The 22,722-nt window shown below is 49.4% G+C and overlaps 3 protein-coding genes across 5 annotated transcripts; 1 reads left to right on the forward strand and 2 right to left on the reverse strand.

Moving 5' to 3' along the window:
* Positions 1-2,104: 2,104 nt before the first annotated feature.
* On the reverse strand, positions 2,105-5,433 carry NME6 (NME/NM23 nucleoside diphosphate kinase 6). Of its 2 annotated transcripts, XM_083847746.1 has the most exons (6): positions 5,275-5,433; positions 5,086-5,188; positions 4,940-4,979; positions 4,336-4,496; positions 3,892-4,069; positions 2,105-2,379 (listed from the first exon to the last, which is right to left on the reverse strand). In XM_083847746.1, exons 1-5 carry the CDS (start codon positions 5,362-5,364, stop codon positions 3,903-3,905), a joined length of 561 nt encoding a protein of 186 aa, XP_083703872.1. In that variant the 5' UTR covers positions 5,365-5,433; the 3' UTR covers positions 2,105-2,379; positions 3,892-3,902. The 2 variants fall into 2 exon arrangements, with proteins under 2 accessions (XP_083703872.1, XP_083703871.1); XM_083847745.1 differs by having other exon boundaries at positions 2,105-4,069.
* A 152-nt stretch (positions 5,434-5,585) lies between these two features.
* RABL2B (RAB, member of RAS oncogene family like 2B) lies at positions 5,586-15,924 on the forward strand. The gene is made up of 8 exons (XM_083795235.1): positions 5,586-5,759; positions 5,861-5,890; positions 6,204-6,283; positions 11,652-11,731; positions 12,702-12,813; positions 14,756-14,853; positions 15,107-15,190; positions 15,484-15,924. Exons 1-8 carry the CDS (start codon positions 5,656-5,658, stop codon positions 15,562-15,564), a joined length of 669 nt encoding a protein of 222 aa, XP_083651361.1. The 5' UTR covers positions 5,586-5,655; the 3' UTR covers positions 15,565-15,924.
* A 1,181-nt stretch (positions 15,925-17,105) lies between these two features.
* Positions 17,106-22,698, reverse strand: LOC310880025 (acrosin-like). Of its 2 annotated transcripts, none has more exons than XM_083795195.1 (5): positions 19,581-22,698; positions 19,075-19,272; positions 18,539-18,804; positions 18,111-18,256; positions 17,106-17,644 (listed from the first exon to the last, which is right to left on the reverse strand). In XM_083795195.1, the coding sequence occupies exons 1-5, from the start codon at positions 19,679-19,681 to the stop codon at positions 17,294-17,296; spliced, it is 1,062 nt and encodes a 353-aa protein (XP_083651321.1). In that variant the 5' UTR covers positions 19,682-22,698; the 3' UTR covers positions 17,106-17,293. The 2 variants fall into 2 exon arrangements, with proteins under 2 accessions (XP_083651321.1, XP_083651322.1); XM_083795196.1 differs by having other exon boundaries at positions 17,503-17,967.
* Between the last annotated feature and the right edge of the window lie 24 nt (positions 22,699-22,722).

Raw genomic sequence — 22,722 nt, forward strand, 5'->3', positions numbered from 1 at the left:
CAGATAAGAGCAACTGACATCATGTACCCCAGAGGGACTGGCTGGCTTGAGAGGTGGGCCCAAGTTAACACCATGAAGTTCAACAAGGCCAAGTGCAAGGTCCTGCATCTGGGTCGAGGCAACCTCAAACATGAATACAGGCTGGGTGATGAGTGGGTTGAAAACAGCCCTGTCAAAACAGGCTTAGGGGTGTTGGTTGATGAGAAGCTCAACAGTAGTCAGCAGTGTACGCTTGCAGACCAGAAAGCCAACTGTATCCTAGGCTGCATCAAAAGCAACATGGCCAGCAGGATGAGGGAGGTGACTCTCCCCATCTACTCTGCTCTTGTGAGACTACACCTGGAGTACTGCATTCAGCTCTTAAGAGAGCACAAGAAAGACACGGACCTGTTAGAATGAGCCCAGAGAGTGCCATGAGGATGATCAGAGGGCTGGAGCAGCTCTGCTATGAAGACAAGCTGAAGGAGTTAGGGCCTTCCATTACCTAAAGGGGGCCTACAAAAAAAAAGCAGGGACTCTGTCAGGGCATGTATTGACAGGACAAGGAGTTACGGTTTTAAACTGAAAGAGGGAAGACTTAGGTTAGACATTGGGAAGAAATTCTTTACTCAGAGGGTGGTGAGGCACTGGAACAGGTTGCCCAGAGAAGTTTTGAATAACCCATCCCTGGAAGCATTTAAGGCCAGGTTGGATGGGGCTTTAAGCAACCTGGTCTAGTGGAAGGTGTCCCAGGCCATGGCAGGCAGTTGAAATTAGATGATCTTTAAAGACCCTTCCAAACCTAGACATTCTGTGATTCTATGAAACAAAACCTGACTTCCACATTTTCCACAAAACACCTAAAAAAAGAGAAGTCAATTCTACAAGCTGTTGTTGAAGCTCCGTACTTAAATTAAAAATGACCGTAGTTATTTTTTTCCAGAGAAAAGAAATTCTATGTAACTTTCAGAAATCTATCCCATATCCTTAGTCCAAGGAGAGGTATGGGAGCTAAGCAATTTGTTGGACAAATTATACTTAAAAGACTGCAGTATTTTTATGAAATACCAGAGCATCCCCTCCACAGTGGGGAAACTGGTTAAACTTCTCTCAGTCTCATGTTCAAGTACCACTAGGTGTTGAATACCTAATATTCAGGTATATACCGTTATTCAGGTGTAAATAAACAAGAGGCTGAAGGTGTTTAAGCCTTTTTAAGAAGTGGACAACAACAACAAATATACAATTGTCTACTGTGCATCAGAACGTTGCAGCATGAAACAGTGCAAAGTTAAGCTAAACCAACATTCAGATAATTTGCCTTTACTATTTTAAACCATAATGTTTGGAGCTCAAAAAAAGAAACTGAAAATCAATATGGAAGAAGAAATAGCATATGCCAGGCATTACCAAGATTTCTTAAGAGGTGTTTGACTCAAATGTAAAAAAATAAAAAACACAGCACAAGTTGAATTGATTATTCTTTAAAGATAGATTAAGGACAGGGAATGGGGGAGCAAGAAGAGAAGACTGAGAAAGGGTATAGGTTGTTTTGAATTAAAATCACTGTAAGTTACAAAATCAAAGGTGACTCATCATCAGAGGACCAAGAGGCACCAGACAGTGTACAAAATACATGCTAACTGTCACTAGAGAAGGAGTAAAAAAGTAAATATTAAAATCTCGAGCTCTTACAAGGAAGGGCAAAAAAGCAGAAAGGATTTCAGTAGAGCCCTCAAAATAAGCATCTGCTGTCATCTCAAATCCAAAGGCTACCTTAGACATTAAAAAAATATTTTTCACATTACCTCTTGCATCTAACATCTAATTTCAATATTAGCTCTCCTGATAAATTTCACAGAACATCTTTTGTTTTGCAAAACAAACACCTTGTCTGGGGAAATGGAACTTGACAGTTCTGACTACCTCTGCTTAAGTACAGTCTTGCTAGACCAAAGAAATGTTAATACTAACTTAACAACTGGCAGCTATCTAAGTATTGGTAATTGTGAGCTCTTAATTATATTGTGAAAACATCATGACACCAAGCCAGCGTATCAGTTTCACCAAATGTAATAACCTTAAATGATTATGAAAAATAAACACTTAAAATGAACAGCAGAGATAGGAATTATTATTTAATGACATCCCAAATTAATATCCAATAAAGAAAACACATTGTAAAAAGAAAGGTGAAAAAAATGATTAACAGTTGCAAGAAAAAACACACACAAATTTGGGGAACCAATAAAATATCAATTGTCAGTAGCATTCAGGACAGCAAGATTTCAGGCTTGTATAAATTCATACTCAGTCATGAACACATCCACCTTTGGATACTGCTAGTAAATAAAAGCAGCAAAAATGCAGAAATAGTCAGCAGATCCTTTTGATCTGTACCTGAAAAAAATAACAGCTGCATTTAATCTTATATAATAGTAAGGAAGGAAAAAAGTGTTTGTATTTTTAATCAAAGAAGCTCTGTGGCAACACTTTGAACAACTGCCAAAGATTTCACATAGCTTAAACTTAGTCTTAAACTAGTCAAAGAGAAACTTGCTTTTGATCCGTGAGAAAATAACACACTGATTAATTTGGAGCTCAGTCAACAGAGGTGTAGCGACTATTATCATTGACACCTGTCATGTTAAACTTCAGAAAAAGGCCTCAAGCAAACAAGCTTGTTGTCCTAAGTACATTACAAACGTATCTTCACTGATACAGTGCATCTGAAATTACGTGAAAGAAATTTCACTTGGTATGACATGGCACCTTGATTAAAAAAAATCTGCACTGGAAGAAGCTATTAAGGGACTGTTTAAACGCATTAAACATTCTCAAAATGCATTAGTACAAGAAGACAAATGTACTATGCAAGGTTCTGCCATGCTCATCAAAAGCACACTCGTGCACCACCATATAGTAATATTATCAATTATCGGGATGATTGAAAGATTTTGTTCATATAATTTACAAAGGATATGAAACTCGGTGCTTCAGTGCATAGCAAACCCATAATCTTAGAGTATGCAATTAAGTCTTTGAGTTGCCATTAGATATTTTGTTACAAGGCTTAATGTAAAGAGCTCCAGGAAGAACTTCTACAGCTTCTGTGTACCCGCATTCAACTACCTTTTTTTAACCTTTATTATAGATTCACAATATTCGTATCCTTAAAAGCCACTAACAAATTTCACCAGAAATACTAAGCTCATGAACCAGAAACTCTAAAAGCACAAAATGTAAGATGCTTCACAGGCACCAGACTGTTCCACATCTTTCTGCAACTTCTACAGGATGTGCTCCAGGTTCGTTAGTCCAGACTAAACTCAGCTGACGACATATGCTGCTTTAGTTTAGAGAACAGCTTTTAACTGTGCCCTCTACAAGATTCTTAAGATATGAATCGCAAGACCAAAGACAATCTTTTCTTAGCTTGGATCCAGGAAAGCGATGACATAAGAGTTAATATTACACTGCTCACCATTGCATTTTTCCCCTCTTCCTCCTTTAGGAACTGAGAGAACAGAGTAAATAATAAGAATCTGGAGCCTAATATAAGGCAGAGCTAATCATACCCTAGCCGCCTATAACTGGAAATAGGCAATCCCATTTTCAGCTAATCCTCTGAGGAACTCACCTGTACTGCTCATACACAAAGTACATGAGGGATTGGTGAAGTGCATGGGTATATACCTGTATCAACTTGGAGTACTGCTACTGGACAAGCTTTTTCTGAAGTGTCCCAGAACCTGCACGCTGCATGAACAACAATCCCAAGCAGCTCTCTGTAATGTGCACTAGGTCTTTCCTTCCCTTTCACTCCTCATGACATGTCATGGTTCTATATCTTGTTACGGGGCTGACCCAAACAGAGTGGCTAGAAGCTACTTCCTGATCAGTAAACCATACCCCCAGGTAACTCAGGTCAACTCTGTTTCTTCATCCTTGAATACACAGTGAACACGCTCCTCTGCATTGTAATACACCTGACCACAGCGCAGATGTGGCTCCTCCTGCTGGTACCAGAGCTCTTCATTGAACTCTGGGAAGAAGAAGGCAATTTCTCTGCTGGCTGATGCTGGTGAATCTGTTAGAATAGAGGAAAAAGATGAGAGATGATAGTCTTGCACCTCAAAGATGCACTACGTTTCAAAGGAAAGGGCAGAAGCTAAGGATGTAAAGAAAAGTGCCAGGCTTGGTTGTAACAGCATAGGTGCAGGTGGAATCTGCAGAAGAGATAAAATCATGAACTTTGACACCACAAACAGAAAGTAAGCAAAGGCAGCCAGAACACCTTCATTCACTCCTCACTGATCTCTAGTCCCTGCCCAGCACTCAGCCAAGAAAGCCTACCTGAGCCATGAGTGGTATTCCTGGTGTCAGTGAGGCCATAAGCTCCTCGGATGGAGTCTGGGACACTGTTTCGGGCTCGGAATACTTTGGTGGGTCCCATCAGGGTTCTCCAGAGGGTGATAGCATTCTCATGGGCCAAGATATAAGCCCACATAGGGCCACTACGAAAAGGACAAGGAAAGAGCAGAAACAGGTAAGGTTACAACAGGGTATAACTTCCTCATTCTTATAAATATGACAAGCTCCAAGAAGCAAATTAGCGCAACTACAACGCAGTGCTCTCTGAGAAGAGATACAGATCTACTACGACACTAGAAAATAAGACCATGGTTTGGAAATATAGCATGCATGTGACCTCCTCCTAGGTGATGACAACCAAAAACAGCCGGGATGCCGTTCCTGCAGGGTCGATCCCTGCTACCTGCCCACCCCTCAGCCCATAGCTTTCACCCTCAGCGCATCACAAGCACCGTCTCCTGCCGAGATGCATCCCACGCCGAGGCGGACCCCTCCGGATGCTCGGGCAAGACAAGGGTCCGCCTGCCACGCGAAGCAAGCTCCCTCCTCGCGCCCCGCGCTGCCCGCCCGCAGACGCAGCCGGTACCTGGCCATGAACTCCACCAGCCGCTGGTAGAAGAACCGCCCTGCGGGAGAAAGGCGCCTGGAGTCACGCGGCCCGGCCCGGCCCGGCCCGGCCCAGCGGCCAGGCCCGCCCGCCCCGGAGCCGCGGGCCACCCGCGGGCCGCCTACCCGCGTGCTCCCGGTAGAAGCGGCGGCTCTCCTCCCGCCCGCAGCGCAGCTCCTTGGCGCGCACGACGAGGAACCGGTTGCTGAGGATGATCTCGTGCACGGCCTGGAAGGCAGGCAGAGGCGCGGCGGCTGGGCGGGCGGCGCGGACCGCCGGCCCGGCGCGGGCGGCCCGGCCCCCCCGGCCCTCACCTCCAGCACCAGCGGGTGGGCCACGGCGTCCGGCTTCAGCAGCGCCAGCGTCAGCTGCAGCGGCCTCCCGCAGCGCCCCGCCACCGCCATCGCGCCGCCGCTGCCGGCCGCGCGACCACCTGACGGCTGACGCGCGGCGGGGCGGCGCCGGGCGGCGGGGCGGCGCCGGGCGGCGGGGCGGCGCCGGGCGGCGGGGCGGCGCCGGGCGGCGGGGCGGCGCCGGGCGGCGGGGCGGCGCCGGGCGGCGGGGCGGCGCCGGGCGGCGGGGCGGCGCCGGGCGGCGGGGCGGCGCCGGGCGGCGGGGCGGCGCCGGGCGGCGGGGCGGCGCCGGGCGGCGGGGCGGCGCGTGTCGCGTAGCAGCGGGGACGCGGGGGCGGCGCCATGGCGGAGGCGGCGGCGGAGCAGGCCCGGGAGGAGGCCGCGGCCGGCGCCGAGGAGGCCGTGAAGATCATCTGCTTGGGCGACAGCGCCGTGGGCAAGTCCAAGTGTGTGGCCGCGCCGGTCCCCGCCGCCCGGCCGGGCCTCGCGGAAGGCGAGGGGGCGCCCGGGGGCCGCGGCCTCACCCTCCGCCGTTCTCTTTCCGCAGGCTGCTGGAGAGGTTCCTGCTCGACGGATTGTATCCACGCGCCGCGCCGCCCGGACCCCTCAGTTCCCGCTCGTGCCGCCGGGGCCGCCCCCTCAGCCGGCCGGGCGGTGGGGCGCGGCAGAGCGGGCGGCGGTGGGGGGGCGGCGGGCGGCGGGCCCGGCCCGGGGGGCTGCGGCGGGCCCGGCCCGGGGGGCTGCGGCGGGCCCGGCCCGGGGGGGCTGCGGCGGGCCCGGCCCGGGGGGGCTGCGGCGGGCCCGGCCGGGGAGCGCACGCCGGCCCGGCGCCGGCAGTCGCTGCGGGTGAGGGGACGTGCGCCTCCGTCGGCTCCTTAACGCGGTCGCAGCCGCCCCCAGCAGCTCTCCACCTTCGCCCTGACGCTGTACAAGCACCGCGCTCGCGTGGACGGGAAGCCGGTCCTGGTGGGTAAGTGCGGAGTGCCCTGGCCGGAGTTCCGGGGGCCCCGGCGACGGGGCGGTGCCGGCTCCGTGGAGGGAGGGTGACGCCGACGGTGCCGCTGGCATACGCAGCAGTATAGAGACCTCAAAATACGGCGGGGGAGGTACTTGCAATGGGCAAAGAGATGCCAAATGTCGATTTGTAGTAGTCAGGGAAATGGGAGAACGAAAGAATCAGAATCACAGAACTGCGGTGGTTTCACACTGATAAACAGGTAAGCTCCACTGTGCGCCTCTGTCACTCCCCCTTCTGATAGAAGTCCCTTCAAAGCTAAACCAGTTTGTGATTCTGTGTAATAGGTTTACATGGCAAGGTTTTGGTAGCTGGGGCGGGGGGGAAGGGATGGGACGCGCAGGGGTGGCTTCTGTGGGAAGAGCTGAGCAGCTGCCCCATGTTAGATAAGAGCCTGTTTCAGCTGGCTCCAAAAGGGACCCGCTGCTGGCCAGAGCTGAGCCAATGAGCAATGCTAGTTGTGCCTCTGGGAGAGCAGATTTAAGAAAGGAAAAAAACTGCTGTGCTACAGCAGCTGGGAGAGAGGAGTGAGAAAAAGTGAGAGAAACAGCCTTGCAGACACCAAGGTCAGTGAAGGAGGGGAAGAGGTGCTCCAGGTGCTGGGGCTGAAGATCCCTGGAAGCTCATGGAGGACCATGGTGGAGCAGGCTGTCCCCCTGCAGCCTATGGTGTACCACAGCAGAGCAGATCTCCATGGTGGAGCAGACTCTAGGCTGGAACTGCAGCCTTCAGAGAAGAGCCCCCATTGGAGCAGGAGGCTTGGTGGGAGCTGCTGCCCATGGTACAGACCCATACTGGACCAGTTCTTGAAGAACGGCAGTCTGTGGGAAGCCTAGGATCAGTTCAGGAAGAACTGCATCCCATGGGAGGGACCCCATGCTGGGGGGCAGGGGAGGACAGTGAAGACGAAGGAATGGCAGCGATGAAGTGTTACGGACTGAATGCATCCACCACTCCCCGTTCCCCTGCACAGCTCAGGCAGAAGATGTAGAAGAGGGTGGATGGTGGGGGAAGGTGTTTTTAATTTGGTTTTAGTTCTCACTGCTGTAATTTGGTAGCAGTAGGCAATAAAGTTACATTAATCTTCCCATGGTGAGTCTGTTTTGCCCATGATGGTAATTGGTGAGTGAACTCCTTGTCCTTATCTGAACCCATAAGACTTTTTTCATCACATTTTCTCCCCTTGTTCTTTTGAGGAAGGGGAGTGAGAGAGTGGCATGGTAGAGCTTAGCTGTCCATCAGTATGAAAGCACTGCAGTTCTGTACTGCTGCCTGTGTCACTACAATTTCTGCATTTTCAGAAACCACAGCTCTGGAAGGGACTGTGAGATGTCATCTAGCACATCTCTATACAGGGGAAATTCTTTACTTAATGACAGTCTTCACGGATACTTACCTATTTCATTTAGTCAAAGACTTCTAATGATAAAGACTGCTTAGGCCATCTATTCCAATATATGTGTCCTTACTGCTAGAAAGTTTCTTGACACTCAGTGTGAATCTTCTCTATCCAAGGTAAACCAGTTATTTCCTATGTTTCCTGGGCACGGCACTGAAAGTTTTTTCCCCTTTCTGCTTGCATCAGTTTTCCACATGTTTGAGTGTTGTAGCTTTTCCCTTTATTTCTTCTCTCTTTTAGGCTAAATAACTTCAGTTTATTCTGCCTTTTTCACAGGATGGATCTCTGGTGATTCTTGATGCTTCCTCTGAATTCTGTTCAGTTGGTTCATGATTGAAATACGCTTTACAAAATTAGAGACGATCCTTTATCAGAGACTTGCTGGTGTATATTATTGCTTTGAGTTAGGAAATGCTGCAATGCTTAAACAACTAGTATCTGTAGTGTAAGAAAGCACAAGGTCTCATTTTGCTGTTTGAGTTTGGCCAGAATCTCCATGTACATCCATTTTTGCCTGATTTCCTCTTTGTTGGAATGCATTGCTTCTGAGCTTGGAGGAGGTGATCATTGAATATTAACCAGCTTTCTTGGGCTCCTCTTCTTTCCAGGGCTTTGTCCCATAGTACTCTACCAAGCAGATCCCTGAAAAGGGCAAAGTCTGTTCTCACAAAGTCCAGGGTAGCAAGTTTGCTGTGCTCCCTCCTTGCTGCTCTCTGGATCCAAAACTTCACCATTTCATGGTCACTGCAGCCAAGCCTGCCCTTGAGTTTCACATTCTCCACCAGCCCCTCCTTGTTGGTGAGAATGAAGTCTGGCAATGCACCTCTCCTCATGGGCTCTTTTATCACTTGGAGAAGGAAGTTGTCATCAGTGCATTCCAGGAACCTCCTGGATTGCCTATGCCCTGCTGTGCTGTCCCTCCAACAGATAATGTGGCGGTTGAAGTCCCCCATGAGAACCAGGGCTTGTGAAAGTGAGGCTGCTTCTATCTGTCTATAGAGGACCTCATCTGCTTGGTCTTCCTGATCAGGTGGCCTGTAGCAGACTCCCACTATAATGTCACCTGTCCCTGCCCTCCCTGTAATCCTGACCCATAAGCTCTCAGCTCCTCATTCATCCCCAGGCAGAGCTCCATGCACTCCAGCTTCTGATTGACATGGAGGGTGATGCCTCCCCCTCGCCTCCCCTGCCTGTCCTTCCTGAAGAGCCTGTATCCTTCCATTAACACTCCAGTCATGGGAGCCATCCCATGGTCTCCGTAAAGCCAATGAAGTCATAGCCCTGAAGGTGTGTGTACATCTCTAACTCCTCTTGTTTATTCCAATACCACGTGCGTTAGCACAGAAACATTAAATTTGAGCCCCTAATGAAGCTGCCTTACTGGCTGGAACACCTTTGTGTTGCTCTTCAGGTGCTCTCCTGCTGACCCATGACCTTTCTTCAGGCTCTGGGCATCTATTGCTGACACTGGCATCAAACTGGGAGGAACAGGATCGATTGAGGTTCCCCTCCTCCAGCAACTCTAGTTTAAAGCCCTCTTCACCAGCTTGGCAAGCCTGTGACCGAAGATGTTCTTCCCCTTCTCTGACAGGTGGACCCCATCAGACGAGGTTTCTGAAAGCGAGTCCCATGGTCTAGGTAGCTGAACCCCTGTCTGTGGCACTAGTCCTGTAACCATCTGTTGATTTGCCAAATTTGAGTGGCCCTTTCAATCCCCTTCCCTTTGACCAGCAGGACTGATGAAGAAACTACCTGCGCTCCTGAGTTCCTTACTGCTGCTCCCAGGGCTCTGTAATCCCTCTTGATACTCCTCAGACTGCTCCTGGCTGCATCGCTGGTGACCACATGAAACAGCAACAGCTGATAATAGTCCTTAGGCTGTACAAGGCTTGTCGGTATCCTGGTAACATCCCTGGTATGAGCCCCCCTGGTAAGCATCAGACCTTCCTCAAGAGTAAATCAGGTCAACAGATGGGCACCTCTGTGCCCCTCAGAAGAGATTTGCCTACTACTATCACCTGTCACCTTTTCTTAGTTGGACGAGTTGTTACACAGGGAGCAGACTGTGTTGTCTTACTCTGCTCCACCATCCCTGCAATAGGTCTTTCCTTCTCAGTCTGCAGAGGGGTGAAGTAGTTTTGTAAGGGCATCTGAGGCTTTGGGGGAAGACTCTTCCTCCTGTTGATCCTTGTTGCTGCCAGCTTCCACCCTCCAGTGTCATTGGTCTCACTCCCTTCAGTGAGTGACAGTGAGGGAGTTTTGGGCTGTTTGGCTGTGCGCTGTGATTCCCCTGCAGATCGTGCTAGGATCCAGCTATCCAACTCCTCCTCAGCCTCCCTGATGCTACGCAGCCTTCTCACTGCCTCCTGCAGCTCAGCCACCTGGTACTGGAGGTCCTCCTACCTTCTGCAGGCAGTTCTGCCGCTTGTCCCTGCCCCAAGGGAAAGATCCAGGCACTTCAAGCAGTCGGGAGTCTGTGCTGCAGCCTCGCCTTTCAGTAGCTCCGTCTTGGTGGAAGCATCATCCACGGCTGGGGCAGACAGCACAGACCACGCAGCCAGACCCACGGCCTTTGCCCTGAGACAAGTGCCCACCATTCTGCCTTGAGGATCAGGTAGGGTGAGCACCCCTGATCTGTGCAGATGGGCAGGGAAAGGAGCCTGACTGCAGGGTTAAGGTGTTCTCAACGCCTCCCACTCAGCCAGTGGAATGGCCTTCCCTCATGGGGCGCCGTCCTGCGCCAACTGCCACGCTGTGCTCCTGAGGGGCTGCTTATGTGGGGGTGTGCTGGGCCGCCCACGCCTCGGCAGCTGCTCTCACCCCAGCTGCTGGCCCCTGGCAGGTCTCTGTACTCCCCCGGGGCTTCCCTGGCTCAGGAAACGCCCTTGTGTGATGTGTACAGAACATGCCTGCCCGGAGCTGATCGCCTTGGCAGTAGGTCATGGTCACTTGGTGTTTGTTCCTTGTAAGTGAGGATTCTGGAATGGCACATTGAAAGAGTCAAGCAATTTTAGAAGCTAAGCAAAACTTCCCAGAATGAATGCAAATGTAGTCTGATGAATACTTGCCTATAATTTGGGCAGTTTAAGAAGTCACGGTCCAGAAAGTCAGATACAGTATCCAGTCAGAAACTAACCTGTATTTCAATACCAAGTAGACACAAAGGGAAGTGGCATAATAGTCTTTATGGAGACTGGGGTGCTTCAGTCTAGCTGACAGCATAACTACATCTAGTGGTTCTTACTTGAAGCTGCATAAATTTGTACAACATATAAGACACAAATTTTAGCCCATAAATCCAGCAAGAGGAGGGGGGAAAATCTCTACTTGAGGCACACAAACAGAAAATGGCATTAAAATATTGATGACTGTTCAGGTATGCTTCATGATACCTAGTATACAAGGTACTTAATGAATTGGGACCCGTCTGTCTCAGGCTAACTTCATAATCTTAGAAGCAGTTGTGCCCTTGGAAGGAGCAGATTCAGACTGTCTGGGAGAGTCAGTGGAACCTTTCATTTAGCAGGCACCTGGCTAACACAGATTAACACAGACGTAAGAAATCAAGCTGTCTCAAGACATTTGGATATTGTTTTTTATTGTCATCTCTAGTGACAAAGTACCATACATTGTTACTACTCTTTTCACCTTTGACTAGCTTTATCTTACTGTTCTTATCTGATGACTTCTCTTTTGCTAGAATGTTTATACCACTGTTGTAGCTAACAAAAGATCCTAGTTTTGCATGATTTCTTGGTACTGGAATGTTTCAGGTTAGTGAGGTGAAACCTAATGTGTGACCCTGAGTAGATGGGCAGGTCTTTGCATCCTGGGTTTCAGTGATAAGGAAAACAGAACTTAGGGCATTGTATCATCCTCAGCTTGTTTTTTGTTTGTTTGTTTGTTTGTTTTTCTGTCTTATAGATTTCTGGGACACAGCTGGACAAGAGAGGTTCCAGAGCATGCATGCATCCTATTACCATAAAGCTCATGCTTGTATCATGGTAAGGGCAGTGTCCCAGCTGTGATCTGGTGGAATTTTGGCTGATGGGGTTCCAGTTGACACTTGGCCTGTATGTTACTTTTTCCAATTATACTGTCCTATATTTCTTGTCTCTTCCAGTTGTTTTAAAAAACTTTCCTACATTGTTTCCTATTCTCTCACCAGATAAAGCCACTGTAGTTGGGTATGTTTACCTTTCTTGTATCTTTCCAGATAGCACTAATACTGTATGCCCTGGGTTTTCTTTACTCTAAATTTCCTTTCTTTCATCACTGTGTTTCCAATAATGTGGTATGTACAACTAAATGCATTTCTTTAGAAGCAGTCCTGTCAGGTGATGTGAGGGAAATGGCACTCTCTTCTTGCTCTGCAATGTGACTTTTGAATTATGTAGTACAAAACAGTTTTAACATGTTCTGCAGAGGTACTACATAAGATGTTCTTCTCTGGTCTTCTGCCTTTACTATTTTCACATACTTTGAGCTTCCCATTTTTCTAGCTCAAATGAGCTTTGTTTTCTGACTCCTAACCCACTTAGGTCCCTTGGTCTGTATTAGTACTCTAACTTTTCACTATATCTCATCACTTGTGAGCATCAGTCAACTTTACTGATATTTTAATGTAATTGTTATATTAGAGAAGCCTCACATCTGACCCTATTGACTTAGCAGAACAGGTCTTTCCCAGTGATATGTCATGGGTGATAAAGTGCTTGTCATTGAATGAAATAAGCATGTAAATGAAAATGGGGGACTGTTGCCTGCATCATGCAAAGAAGGGGGCTGGCTACATATTTCAAGGCTTGCTGGATGTTCTCCATATTCTCTTTCATGATTTCTAACAAAGGCCGGTTTCCCATGTTTATGTCCTCCTGGGAAAATTATGGATGCTGTACATATGTTTGGTGCGGTAGTTTTATCAGGAGCTGTCCTACCGTTGAACCCATGATATAGCTGGTTCTTTTTTGGAAGGTGTTTGATGTGCAGCGAAAAGTCACCTACAAGAACCTGAGTAGCTGGTACAAGGAGCTGAGAGAATTCCGCCCAGAGATCCCTTGCGTTGTGGTAGCCAATAAAATTGATGGTGAGTATATCTTCTTCTTTTAGCCTCCCAGAACTGTGAAGTTATTCTCTTCTTACCTATTTGTGAAAGAATGTCATTCATCTGTTGGGTCCAGATAAGTTCTTGAATATTAGTCCCTCAGGGGGCTGTGTTTTACCAAATAAATAGCTGGGTCCTCTAGTGGCCTTTCACGGTGTCTTATAGGCTCTTGTCCTTGTTTTATTAGCAATTAAAATACAAATTTAATCAATTTAAAATTTATTCAAGCGATGTCCTTCCAATTCTGTCCTTGCCATGCTGCCCATTTCATCCAGCAAGTATACAAAAGCTGGAGCAGTACTTAGTCAAAAATTACAGGATGTCTTGGTGGAAAAGGAGCATAATCTATTCTGCGGCTTCCCCTGATGCACTCAGTAAATGCCTTTGCATTGCTAATTCAGTGTGCAGGTTTCCATGGGACTCTTCCATGCCACAGTATCTAAATATACCTGCTGGAAAACTTGTTCACCTTCCACTGCAGATGACTGAATGATTGCCTCCTCTTAGGAATGCTAGCTAGGCTTTCATAACTGCTGTTATTTAGGTTGTGATCTGTCTTCCGCATTCCATGAGAGTGCATAATGCATCAGCATCAGCTTTCTGCTCAGCATCTAAGAGAGAAGACATACCCACAGGTCCACAGTCTCCTGCTCTATTGGTTTTCTGTCAAGTACCATGTCAGACACGGGCATCCTTGCTGACATTCATAGTGGAAAGTCATCACAGCTATGAATAGGTGTCTCCATCTGAATAAGGTGTCTGGGCTCCCACTGCAGTTTGTGGAAGTTCATTTGATTCAGTGGTGTGGTTTAGGCTATGATGATCTTACCTAATAAAAGCCTTTCCTACAGGATGTGTCAAGTCAACCTTGAATCCACTGATTGCATGGACTGTACAGGAAGCCCAGACAAATGAACTTGCTGTTGACAGTCATATTATAGATACTACTTCTGTGTAGATGAATCCTGCTCCTAGTGTTCTATGTGAGAGTGGACACTGCTTCAAGAAAGTCTTCTCCCTTACCTTTGCTGTATTCCACCAGGACAAGGAAATGATCACTCTTAACACAGACTCAGCCTATGAAATGGTGGAGCCAGCTTCCTGCAAGGAGGTAGAGAGTGGCTGCCTGGGCAGTGCTCACTGGCAGGTGTTTGGTCTGAACTACTTCAGCTGTTGCTTCTGTGAGAGAGGCGAGATTGTCTGGAGTCATCCTCCTTCTGTGCATACAAGCTGTCTGTTAGTCAAAACTTTGAGCTGTTACTGCTGTGTCAGCATGTTCTATAACTATGAAGTAAATTTATTCCAAAACTGAAAGCCTCTGGCCTACTGATGTTGGAGTAGCTGGACCTAATTGCCCGCTAAGTAAAAAAAAATATAACAGTTGAGTCATTTGTACACTTGTACAAAATGTACATTTGTCATTTGTGATTTTTGTCTTTGATTCACAGTAATATAGGTTACATGGCATAAGGGCAGTGAGCAAGTACGGTTAAAACACCCAAACTGGAAGGAGGGGCGTGGTTTGTGCTGTCAATGGTATCCAGGTCATGTGGACACACAGCAAAATCACAGGGATGTACCTAGAAAATATTCATAGTTGCTGCAAAGTGATTGAACTGATATGTTCTGAGCTGCAAAACATTATGCATTTATAGCACATCAGAATCTATCTATAATGCAGTCAAACACCGTGGATAAAGCAACAAGAACTCTTTCCTTTTTTTGTCTTCTTGCCAATTGTCTGCTGATGCTGTTGCTTTTAAAACCCTCTAGCTTTTGTGGATTCACCTGACCTTGTACGGCAGAGACCAGGCCATGACAGCTAAATCAGACTCTGGTCTCCATCTGTTCCATCATCCCTGTGTATGTTGACATTCTGCCTACAGTGATGCTTTACTGACCATTTTTGCTTTTTTTCCTCCAGCGGATATGAAGGTGACCCAGAAAAATTTCAACTTTGCACGGAAATTCAGTTTACCCTTTTACTTTGTGTCTGCTGCAGATGGCACTAATGTAGTGAAGGTAAAACACAGCTGTTTGGCTCAATGTCTGTGAGAACTCTGTACAGTCCAAGGACATGGACACTGCTGTAGGCACAGAGAGTAGAAAATGGGCTGGTACTTCTGCGTGGCTACTCATGACAGTCATGTTAACTAGAGGTAGTTGTAGAGTGGTTTTTTGTTTGTTTGTTTTTCCTTGGGATGTGGGTACAGTTTCCACATATTAAAGAAACCCAGTGCCCTTTGCTTTGAGTGACAAGTGTTCTTCTCATCAGCTCTTCAATGATGCTATCAAACTGGCCGTTGCTTATAAACAGAATTCAGGAGATTTCATGGATGAGGTCATGCAAGAACTGGAGGTAAGAAAGGCCCTACTTCCTGCACTCCTTCCTCTCTTAAATGATTATTAGCTCTGCCCTTTTCCGCCTCAGTAAAAGCAGAGCTTGTACTGAAGGATGAAACTTTGCAGGAAGGAGAGATATGCCTTATGCTGGTGACACCACTAGGTTTGTGTGCTGTTCATATCTAGGTTGGAAGGGGTGAGGTAGCGACCCTCTGAAGAGCTCATGTTGCCCTAGCCTGAGCTTGAAAGAATCACAGCAGAATGTAGCTGTCATGATTTTCAGCATTTCCTTGTCCTACTTCTTTCCAGAGCTTTGACCTTGAGAAGAAGAGTGAGAATTCGTCGGATAAGGAGGAGAGCTTTCCTGAAGAGAAGCCCCCATCTGCCTAAGGACCAGACCCTGAGTCTATCATGTCTCTCTGCTCCAGTTGTCAGGGGCTAGTTAGAGCTGTCCTCCACAGAGGAAAGCAATTTTTCTCATGCCCTGAGAACTCTGGTGATGGGCAGCTGGGCCTTTCTCCTTCTTGTCAACGACCGTGACCTTCGTTGACTGGGCCCTAACCCTCTGCACATCAGTCAAGGAAAGGGTGAAGTATCCACACTGTTACTAGTTACCGCATGCTTCTTCAAGGCAAAGCTTGCTGGGAGAGCTAAGCCACTGCTGGACCTGCAGAGAAGGGTCCTGCTCAGATGCTTTAATAGTATCTACTGGAGAAAACAAACACTAAAGATTTTTTTTAAAGGTTTGAACTTGGGTTCTTCTTGCACTTTTGTTATAAGGCAGTCCAATTACTGTAGAGTTCAACTGCCAGCCCTCCCCATTCATTTCACAACCTAGCCAGTGCTGACTTTCAGTCCACCCCTGTTATCTCTGCTGCAGTTTCTTTGGGTTTCTCTTCCCCATTCTGTTATGGGGCAACTAGATCGGTAGACTTCTGGACATAGGAAATTTCTCCTTTCAGGTCCTCTAGTATTTAATCGGGTGGACTCTCACACCCAGAAGGCTTCTCCCATCCCAGGCTGATGGATGTGGCTGCTCCTGTTCCCATACATGATGTAGTGTGCATTCCAAAGAGCCGGGTACAAGAACACAGAGACATATACCATTAAAGCAGATGGCAAAACAGAATCACACAGTCACAGAATGGTGGAGGTTGGAAGGGACCTCTGAAGATCATCTAGTCCCAACACCTCTGCCGAACAGGATCACCTAGAGCACCTTGCGCAGGATGGCATCCAGGCAGGTTTTTGAATATCTCCAGAGAAGGAAACTTCACAACCTCTCTGGGCAACCTGTTGTAATGCTCTGTCACCCTCACAGTAAAGAAATGCCCTCTCGTATTCAGATGGAAAACAGATTAACACCGGTAGAACAATGTCCTTACCAGCACTCATGTAAACATAAGCACCACTTACATGATCGTGAACACAAACCAGTAACTCCAAAGTTATCAGGACTGGTGTTCAGTGGGGAAATATGCATGCAGCTTCACTCCATAAGCAGAGCAGATTTATATAGCCTTCAAATAATAGCATGGAAATTAAGTCCCTGTAATAGCTGTGGCTGGATGTCAAGCTCCTCAGCTATTCATTGAGGCAGGCTCTGGATCTTTCCTGATCTGAGTCTCCTGGTGCATGAGCTAGTCCACCTTTAAGTTCACAGGTGCATTGTGCGCGCGTGCGCACACACACACACATCCCACCAGTAGCTGGCTCTGGGGATACTTATGTTGCCAGCTGCTGTCCCTGAGACCTCTGGGCCAGTACTATCTGCATTCCCTTGTCCTCTTGCACCCTCCTCCCTCAGCAGGCATGGCTTCAGCCTTTTCGGGTGACACTTTCTTTCCCCTTTGTGGCCTATGGTCTGCATATTTTGCAGGTGCCAAGTATGGAAATACTCGCACAGGAGACTGAATTGGGATGAGGCATGGTTAGCTGTGGAAATAGGCAGTTTTATTTCTTGAACTAAGTATATTTGAGTAAGTAAAACTAGAGGAGAGTGGGCAGGACAGAGCAGGCCTTTGGCACTGGGGCTGCCTTTGGATCACCAGATACTGCCCCTGAAGAAAATGGTTACAGTACACTGTAGCCTGCAACTAGATCATGTTCAGCTTGCTGCTCAAGCATTATTTCCCCTTATAACCTGCAGGAGTTCCTGCAACAAATTAAAGAATTCCACGAGTTTCTTGCGTGGAAATGCACATGATATAAATGGGCCTGATGATGGTGATGGTGTTGGCCTTGGCCTGTGAACAGTGGTTGAGACAAAGACTGGCTGTGGTGTTGAAGTAGCCTCTCCCGCTGGATGCAGTCCCATCTGTACCAGGATCCATTCGTAAAAGTGCTGAGTGGAGGCGTATACTCCAGGCCGACGCATTCTACCACAGCCTGTCCCCCAGCTGGTCACACCAACGAGCCAGAAGTAGTCAGCAGTGTTATCTTTGCACACGAGAGGACCACCGCTGTCACCCTGCAGTGGAGGAGAGAAGCCTAAGGTGTTACTAGGTGTCCGCTGTCAGCAGCAGAGCTGGCTCCTCTCTCCCAGCTCCTCCCAGAGCTGTATTCACAGCACAGAAAAGCTCTGCTTGGGTTCTGGAGCCTACAGTGGCTTTTCTGGGAGGAGGTCGTGGACATGGAAGGTAGGTCTCTCTCTCTCTCTCATGTCTCCTGTGCAACAATCCCAGCTGTGGGAAGAAGGGTGTTCCAGGAGTGGGTCTGCCGGGCACCAAGAACATTGCATGGGCTCTCTGGGCAGTCTTGGGGATATGGGACAAGGGGAGCCTTGGCAAGGACCTGCAGATGGGAAAGGGGAGGTGAGCTCCAGAAGTGGTGGGGACCCAGAGCTAGAAGGGTGGCTTGCATGTGCTGGTGTTCGTTTGGGCAGGTACGTCAGGGCTACCCACATGGCAGTGTGTTGACTTGTAGCATGCTCCTACCTGGCAGGTGTCGATGCCACCCTGCATATAACCAGCACACAAGTTGTGGGTCTTGATGGCCCCTCTATACCACCGGCTGCTGTTGCAGAGCTTGGTGTCAATGAGATGGACCATGGCCTCCTGCAGGACATCGGGAGATCGTCCAGCTGCGAGCAGATAGAGGAATTGGCACCCAGCAACTCATTGCTGGTTCTTTTCCCCCCTGCCTGGGTGAACCCCTTCCCCAACCCTTGGCTTTGTGTCTTGAGAGGCACTGTGCTTATGTTTCCCTTCTGTCTTGCTTTGGGAAATGGGTCTGGCCCACCTCTCTGTAGGCGTTCTTCCCCATGGCTTGACCCTGGGTTGTGCCTCTGCCATCAGGTAAGCCCAACCCGTCTCCCCAGCATGCTAAACTTTCACTCTGGACAGCAGTGTTTTTGGGAACTCACATCTTTCCTCTGTGGAACCCCAACCACTGATGTAGCAGGTTGACAGCTCTGACACTCTCAGCGAGGCATCAGGCACGCAGGCAAGTTGTATATAGTAGCTGCACTGGACAGGTTGGTCCAATTCCAGCAGTGCAACGTCGTACCCTGTTTTGATATTTCTATAGTATTCATGAATCACTAGCCGCTTAATATTGCGCACTTCAACCTCAGGGCCCAGCTGAGTCAACCGGTTGGCACCGATCACCACACGCCACATCGTGACATAACTGGAAGGAGATAGAGAAAGGGGTCAGACGGAGGCAGAGCCATGTGCTGTAGCAGCCCAGCAGTTCCCTGAACTCTGCTTTATGGAGGAAAAAGGAAAGCAGTGCTATGAGGGTTGTGATAGCCCTTGTATGCTTTGGGCACAAGGAACATTGATGTGGAGGCTGCTAGGAAGCTCGGCGTGAGCCGAGCCTTCTCACAAGCAGTCCCTCAGCTGGGTTTTGCAGTGCCCAGGCACCGGCCATATTGCAGGGAAACAGATGGGCCCTTACCTTGCATTATCGAAGCAGTGTGCTGCTGTGAGGACCCACTGTGGGCTGATGAGGGACCCTCCACATACATGCCCAACGCCTGAATACCAGGGATTCTGGATGCTGACGATCCAGGGCCAGGCCCCTGGCTGGGCATTCGTGCCACCCACGACGCGCATCATGCCGTAGTGATCGGCCATGGGCCGGAGCCCGCAGGTCCTGTAATCAGAAACTCTTTACTGCCTTGCTCGCCTTTCCTTTGCTCTGTTCACGCTGAAGGTGAGCCGCCTTCCCTCCCCATGAGGCACCGTGTGGACAGCGGGGCCCCTGGGTTGTCTCTGACCATGCCCATTTCTGCTTTAGCCCTGCAGATGAGTCGTGCCAGCAGCCCGGGTGCTGGTGAGGCATCAAGCTTCCCCCATGGGGTCTTGGAAGCTCTGGTGTGGCTACAGGGGACGAGGGGACGTCCTCCAGTGAACTCCATAAGGGTCCCCCCAGGCTCCCTCCCAAAGCCTCAGGCCACTCACCCACAGTTTCCTGATGTGCCTTGCACAGGCCAGCACATGGCCAGCAACAGGAGGAGGGGCGGCACCTTCATCACTCCCCGTGGCAAGAGGCAGCTGCTCATGCCCTGGGCTTGTCACGACCAACGCAGCAGCTGATCGTGGTGTGGTGCCCGCGTTGCCCACGGAGCCCTCAGCGCCAACGCCGATGTCACAGAGCCCCTGGTTCCGGGTGCTGGGCACGGCTGTGCCGGTGCCACCTGGGTGGCTGCACGGGGGGGTTCCAGGCAGGAAAGGAGGCGGAAGCTGGGCTTGGGCTCCCCTGACAGACACCCCCTGAACGCTCTTCTGGTGGCACGAGCGTGTGCAGGCCACACGGCAGGCACAGCTCATGGCTCCAAGCACTGCCTGCTGACAGCTAGCAGGAGACACCAAAGCGTGATTTTGTAACCTGTGTGGGAAGTTCACTGCCACCCTGCTCTCTGCAGCTGCTTACCAGCAGGTTCTCCCCGAAGACACACACCAGAGCACATAGCTACTGTAGACAGTATGCATGTGTGAGCGCTGTGGAGCTAGGCTGGATACAGCTGGGGCAGATGAGCAGTGAGTCATGTGTAAGCTGAACAAGCCAAGCATACCAACGCAGGGTTAACCTTCCTACACAACTCATAGTGGAAATGCACAGCTTACACAGGCTATGTCAGCCATAGCAACATCCTGTAGCAGGATTCACGTTGTTGATCTTAATGAGTAATATTGTCATTCTTGGCCTAGTCTGGCAATATCAGTTGTGGAGTCTGGTATATGTGGCTAAACACACGTAGTTCTATTGATATTGCTGCTCTCAGCTCCACATTCTCCATGGCTTTGCTAAATACTGCATCAACCTCTTATCAGCCTGCTTCCTACTGCTGTATGGGTGAAACCCATCTCGTTTGCATGCTGGAATGCTGGGAAGTTATGGGAGAAAGGCTGGGGCCAGCCACTTGGACTGCAATTTTTCCAAGCAGGACTGGGTCCCCAGAAAGAAGAGAACAGTGACTTCACAGAATCACAGAATTGTAGGGGTTGGAAGGGACCTCAAGAGATCATCGGGTCCAACTCCCCTGCCAAAGCAGGTTCCCCAGGCAGGCGTCCAGACGGGCCTTGAATATCTCCAGAGAAGGAGATCCCACAACCTCCCTGGGCAGCCTGTTCCAGTGCTCTGTCACCCTCACCATGAAGAAGTTCTTTTGCATGTTGGTGCGGAAATTCCTGTGCTCCATTTTGTGGCCATTGCCCCTTGTCCTGTCCCCACAAACCACTGAGAAGAGGTTGGCCAAATCCCACTGTCTCCCACACCTCAGGTATTTATACACATTGATAAGATCCCCTCTCAGTCTTCTCTTCTCCAGGCTGAACAGGCCCAGGTCTCTCAGCCTTTCCTCAAAGGGGAGATGCTCCAGGCCCAGTACCATCTTTGTGGCCCTCCGCTGGCCTCTTTCCAGGAGTTCCCTGTCTTTTTTGTACCGGGGAGCCCAGAACTGGACACAGTACTCCAGGTGAGGCCTGGCCAGGGCGGAGTAGAGGGGGAGGATCACCTCCCTTGACCTGCTGGCCATGCTCCTTTTAATGCATGCCAGGATCCCGTTGGTCTTCTTGGCCACCAGGGCACACTGCTGGCTCATGGCCAACCTGTCGTCCACCAGGACCCCCAGGTCCTTCTCCACAGAGCTCCTCTCCAGCAGGTCAGCCTGTACTGATACATTCAGTAAGAACATAAGACTTGAAGAACAGCAGCTGTAAAGCTTGTGAGAGGTGGGGGAGTTTCCTACTGCTATCTGTGCTTGTGCAAATGGATGTAAAGGCAACCTAGTTCCTTGGATGTCAGAGAAGCACAAGATTCAGCCTCTGGTTGAAAGTGGAATAGCTGTTCTTAAGATCCTTGATGCTGAGCATGGCTTTATAGGCACCAGAACTGGGCTCCAAACAAACTGGACTCAAAACTGCTGTGTCTGAAAATTGACCTGATGGTGGTGCCTCAAATCTGCCTATAGTAGACAGAAGGCCTTAGAGAAGACGACTTGTTTTCTGTGGATACAAGGCCCAGGTACTTGTAATGCCATAAGGAATCACAGCTCCTTGGGACCCAGCAGTTGGAAACACCACGTGGGGCCAGCTACTGGGGGGATCACTGTGCACATGCACTTCACTTAGTTAACTTGAAGCTGGATTAGCTCATGAACAAGAGGAGACTCTTTCTGTCATTTGGATGCAGCCCACCTGATTGCAATCAGCTCCAGCATTCACAGACCTTACAGATGGACCAGGCCTACCAACTGCCAGCCACATCTCCACCTTCTGGAGTCATGAGGTGTTTGTTGTCATACAGACTTGTTTGAGCTGCATACCCTAAGCTGCTTCATAGAATCATAGAATATCCCAAGTTGGAAGGGACCCACAAGGATCATCGAGTCCAACTCCCGGCACCACACAGGTCTACTCAAAAATTCAGGCCATGTGACTAAGAGTATATTCCAAACGCTTCTTAAACTCCAACAGGCTTGGTGTCATGACTACGTCCCTGGGGAGCCTGTTCCAGTGTGTGACCAACCTCTCAGTGAAGAGCCTTTTCCAGATATCGAGCCTGAACCTCCCCTGTCACAGCTTGACACCATTTCCTTGGGTCCTATCACTGGTCCCTAAAGAGAATAGATCGGTGCCTGCCCCTCCACTCCCCCTCGTGAGGAAGCTGTAGATGACAGTGCAATGAGGTTTCCCCTCAGCCTCCTCTTTTACAGGCTGAACAGACCAAGTGACCTCAGCCGCTCCTCGTATGTCTTCCCCTCTAGGCCCTTCGCCATCTTTGCAGCCCTTCTATGGACACTCTCCAACAGTTTCACTTCCTTTTTGTACTGTGGTGCCCAAATCTGCCCACAGTACTCAAGGTGAGGCCACACCAGCGCAGAGTAGAGCAGGATAATCCCTTCCCTTGACCGACTAGCAATGCTGTGCTTGAGGCACCCCAGGATGCGGTTGGCCCTCCTGGCTGCCAGGGCGCACTGCTGGCTCATATTCAACTTGCTGTCAACCACAACCCCCAGATCCCCCCCTGCGGGGCTGCTCTCCAGCGTCTCGTCACCCAGTCTGTACGTATAACCAGGGCTGCCCCGTCCCAGGTGCAGGA

The sequence above is a fragment of the Anser anser genome (genome assembly GCF_964211835.1).
Source record: "Anser anser genome assembly, chromosome: 1".
In the NCBI taxonomy this organism is placed as follows: domain Eukaryota; kingdom Metazoa; phylum Chordata; class Aves; order Anseriformes; family Anatidae; genus Anser; species Anser anser.

What these genes read in the sequence shown, in the direction of transcription:
- NME6 (XM_083847746.1), bottom strand. Translation starts at nt 5,364, where the DNA reads ATGGCGGTGGCGGGGCGCTGCGGGAGGCCGCTGCAGCTGACGCTGGCG. An exon ending in CTTCTACCGGGAGCACGCGG is followed by an intron (nt 4,980 to 5,085) that starts GTAGGCGGCCCG and finishes TTTCTCCCGCAG; the next exon opens with GGCGGTTCTTCTACCAGCGG. An exon ending in CTGGTGGAGTTCATGGCCAG is followed by an intron (nt 4,497 to 4,939) that starts GTACCGGCTGCG and finishes TCCTTTTCGTAG; the next exon opens with TGGCCCTATGTGGGCTTATA.
- RABL2B (XM_083795235.1), top strand. Translation starts at nt 5,656, where the DNA reads ATGGCGGAGGCGGCGGCGGAGCAGGCCCGGGAGGAGGCCGCGGCCGGC. An exon ending in AGGTTCCTGCTCGACGGATT is followed by an intron (nt 5,891 to 6,203) that starts GTATCCACGCGC and finishes ACGCGGTCGCAG; the next exon opens with CCGCCCCCAGCAGCTCTCCA. An exon ending in AGGTCATGCAAGAACTGGAG is followed by an intron (nt 15,191 to 15,483) that starts GTAAGAAAGGCC and finishes ACTTCTTTCCAG; the next exon opens with AGCTTTGACCTTGAGAAGAA.
- LOC310880025 (XM_083795195.1), bottom strand. Translation starts at nt 19,681, where the DNA reads ATGAGCAGCTGCCTCTTGCCACGGGGAGTGATGAAGGTGCCGCCCCTC. An exon ending in CACTGCTTCGATAATGCAAG is followed by an intron (nt 18,805 to 19,074) that starts GTAAGGGCCCAT and finishes ATCTCCTTCCAG; the next exon opens with TTATGTCACGATGTGGCGTG. An exon ending in GGGTTCCACAGAGGAAAGAT is followed by an intron (nt 18,257 to 18,538) that starts GTGAGTTCCCAA and finishes ATCTGCTCGCAG; the next exon opens with CTGGACGATCTCCCGATGTC.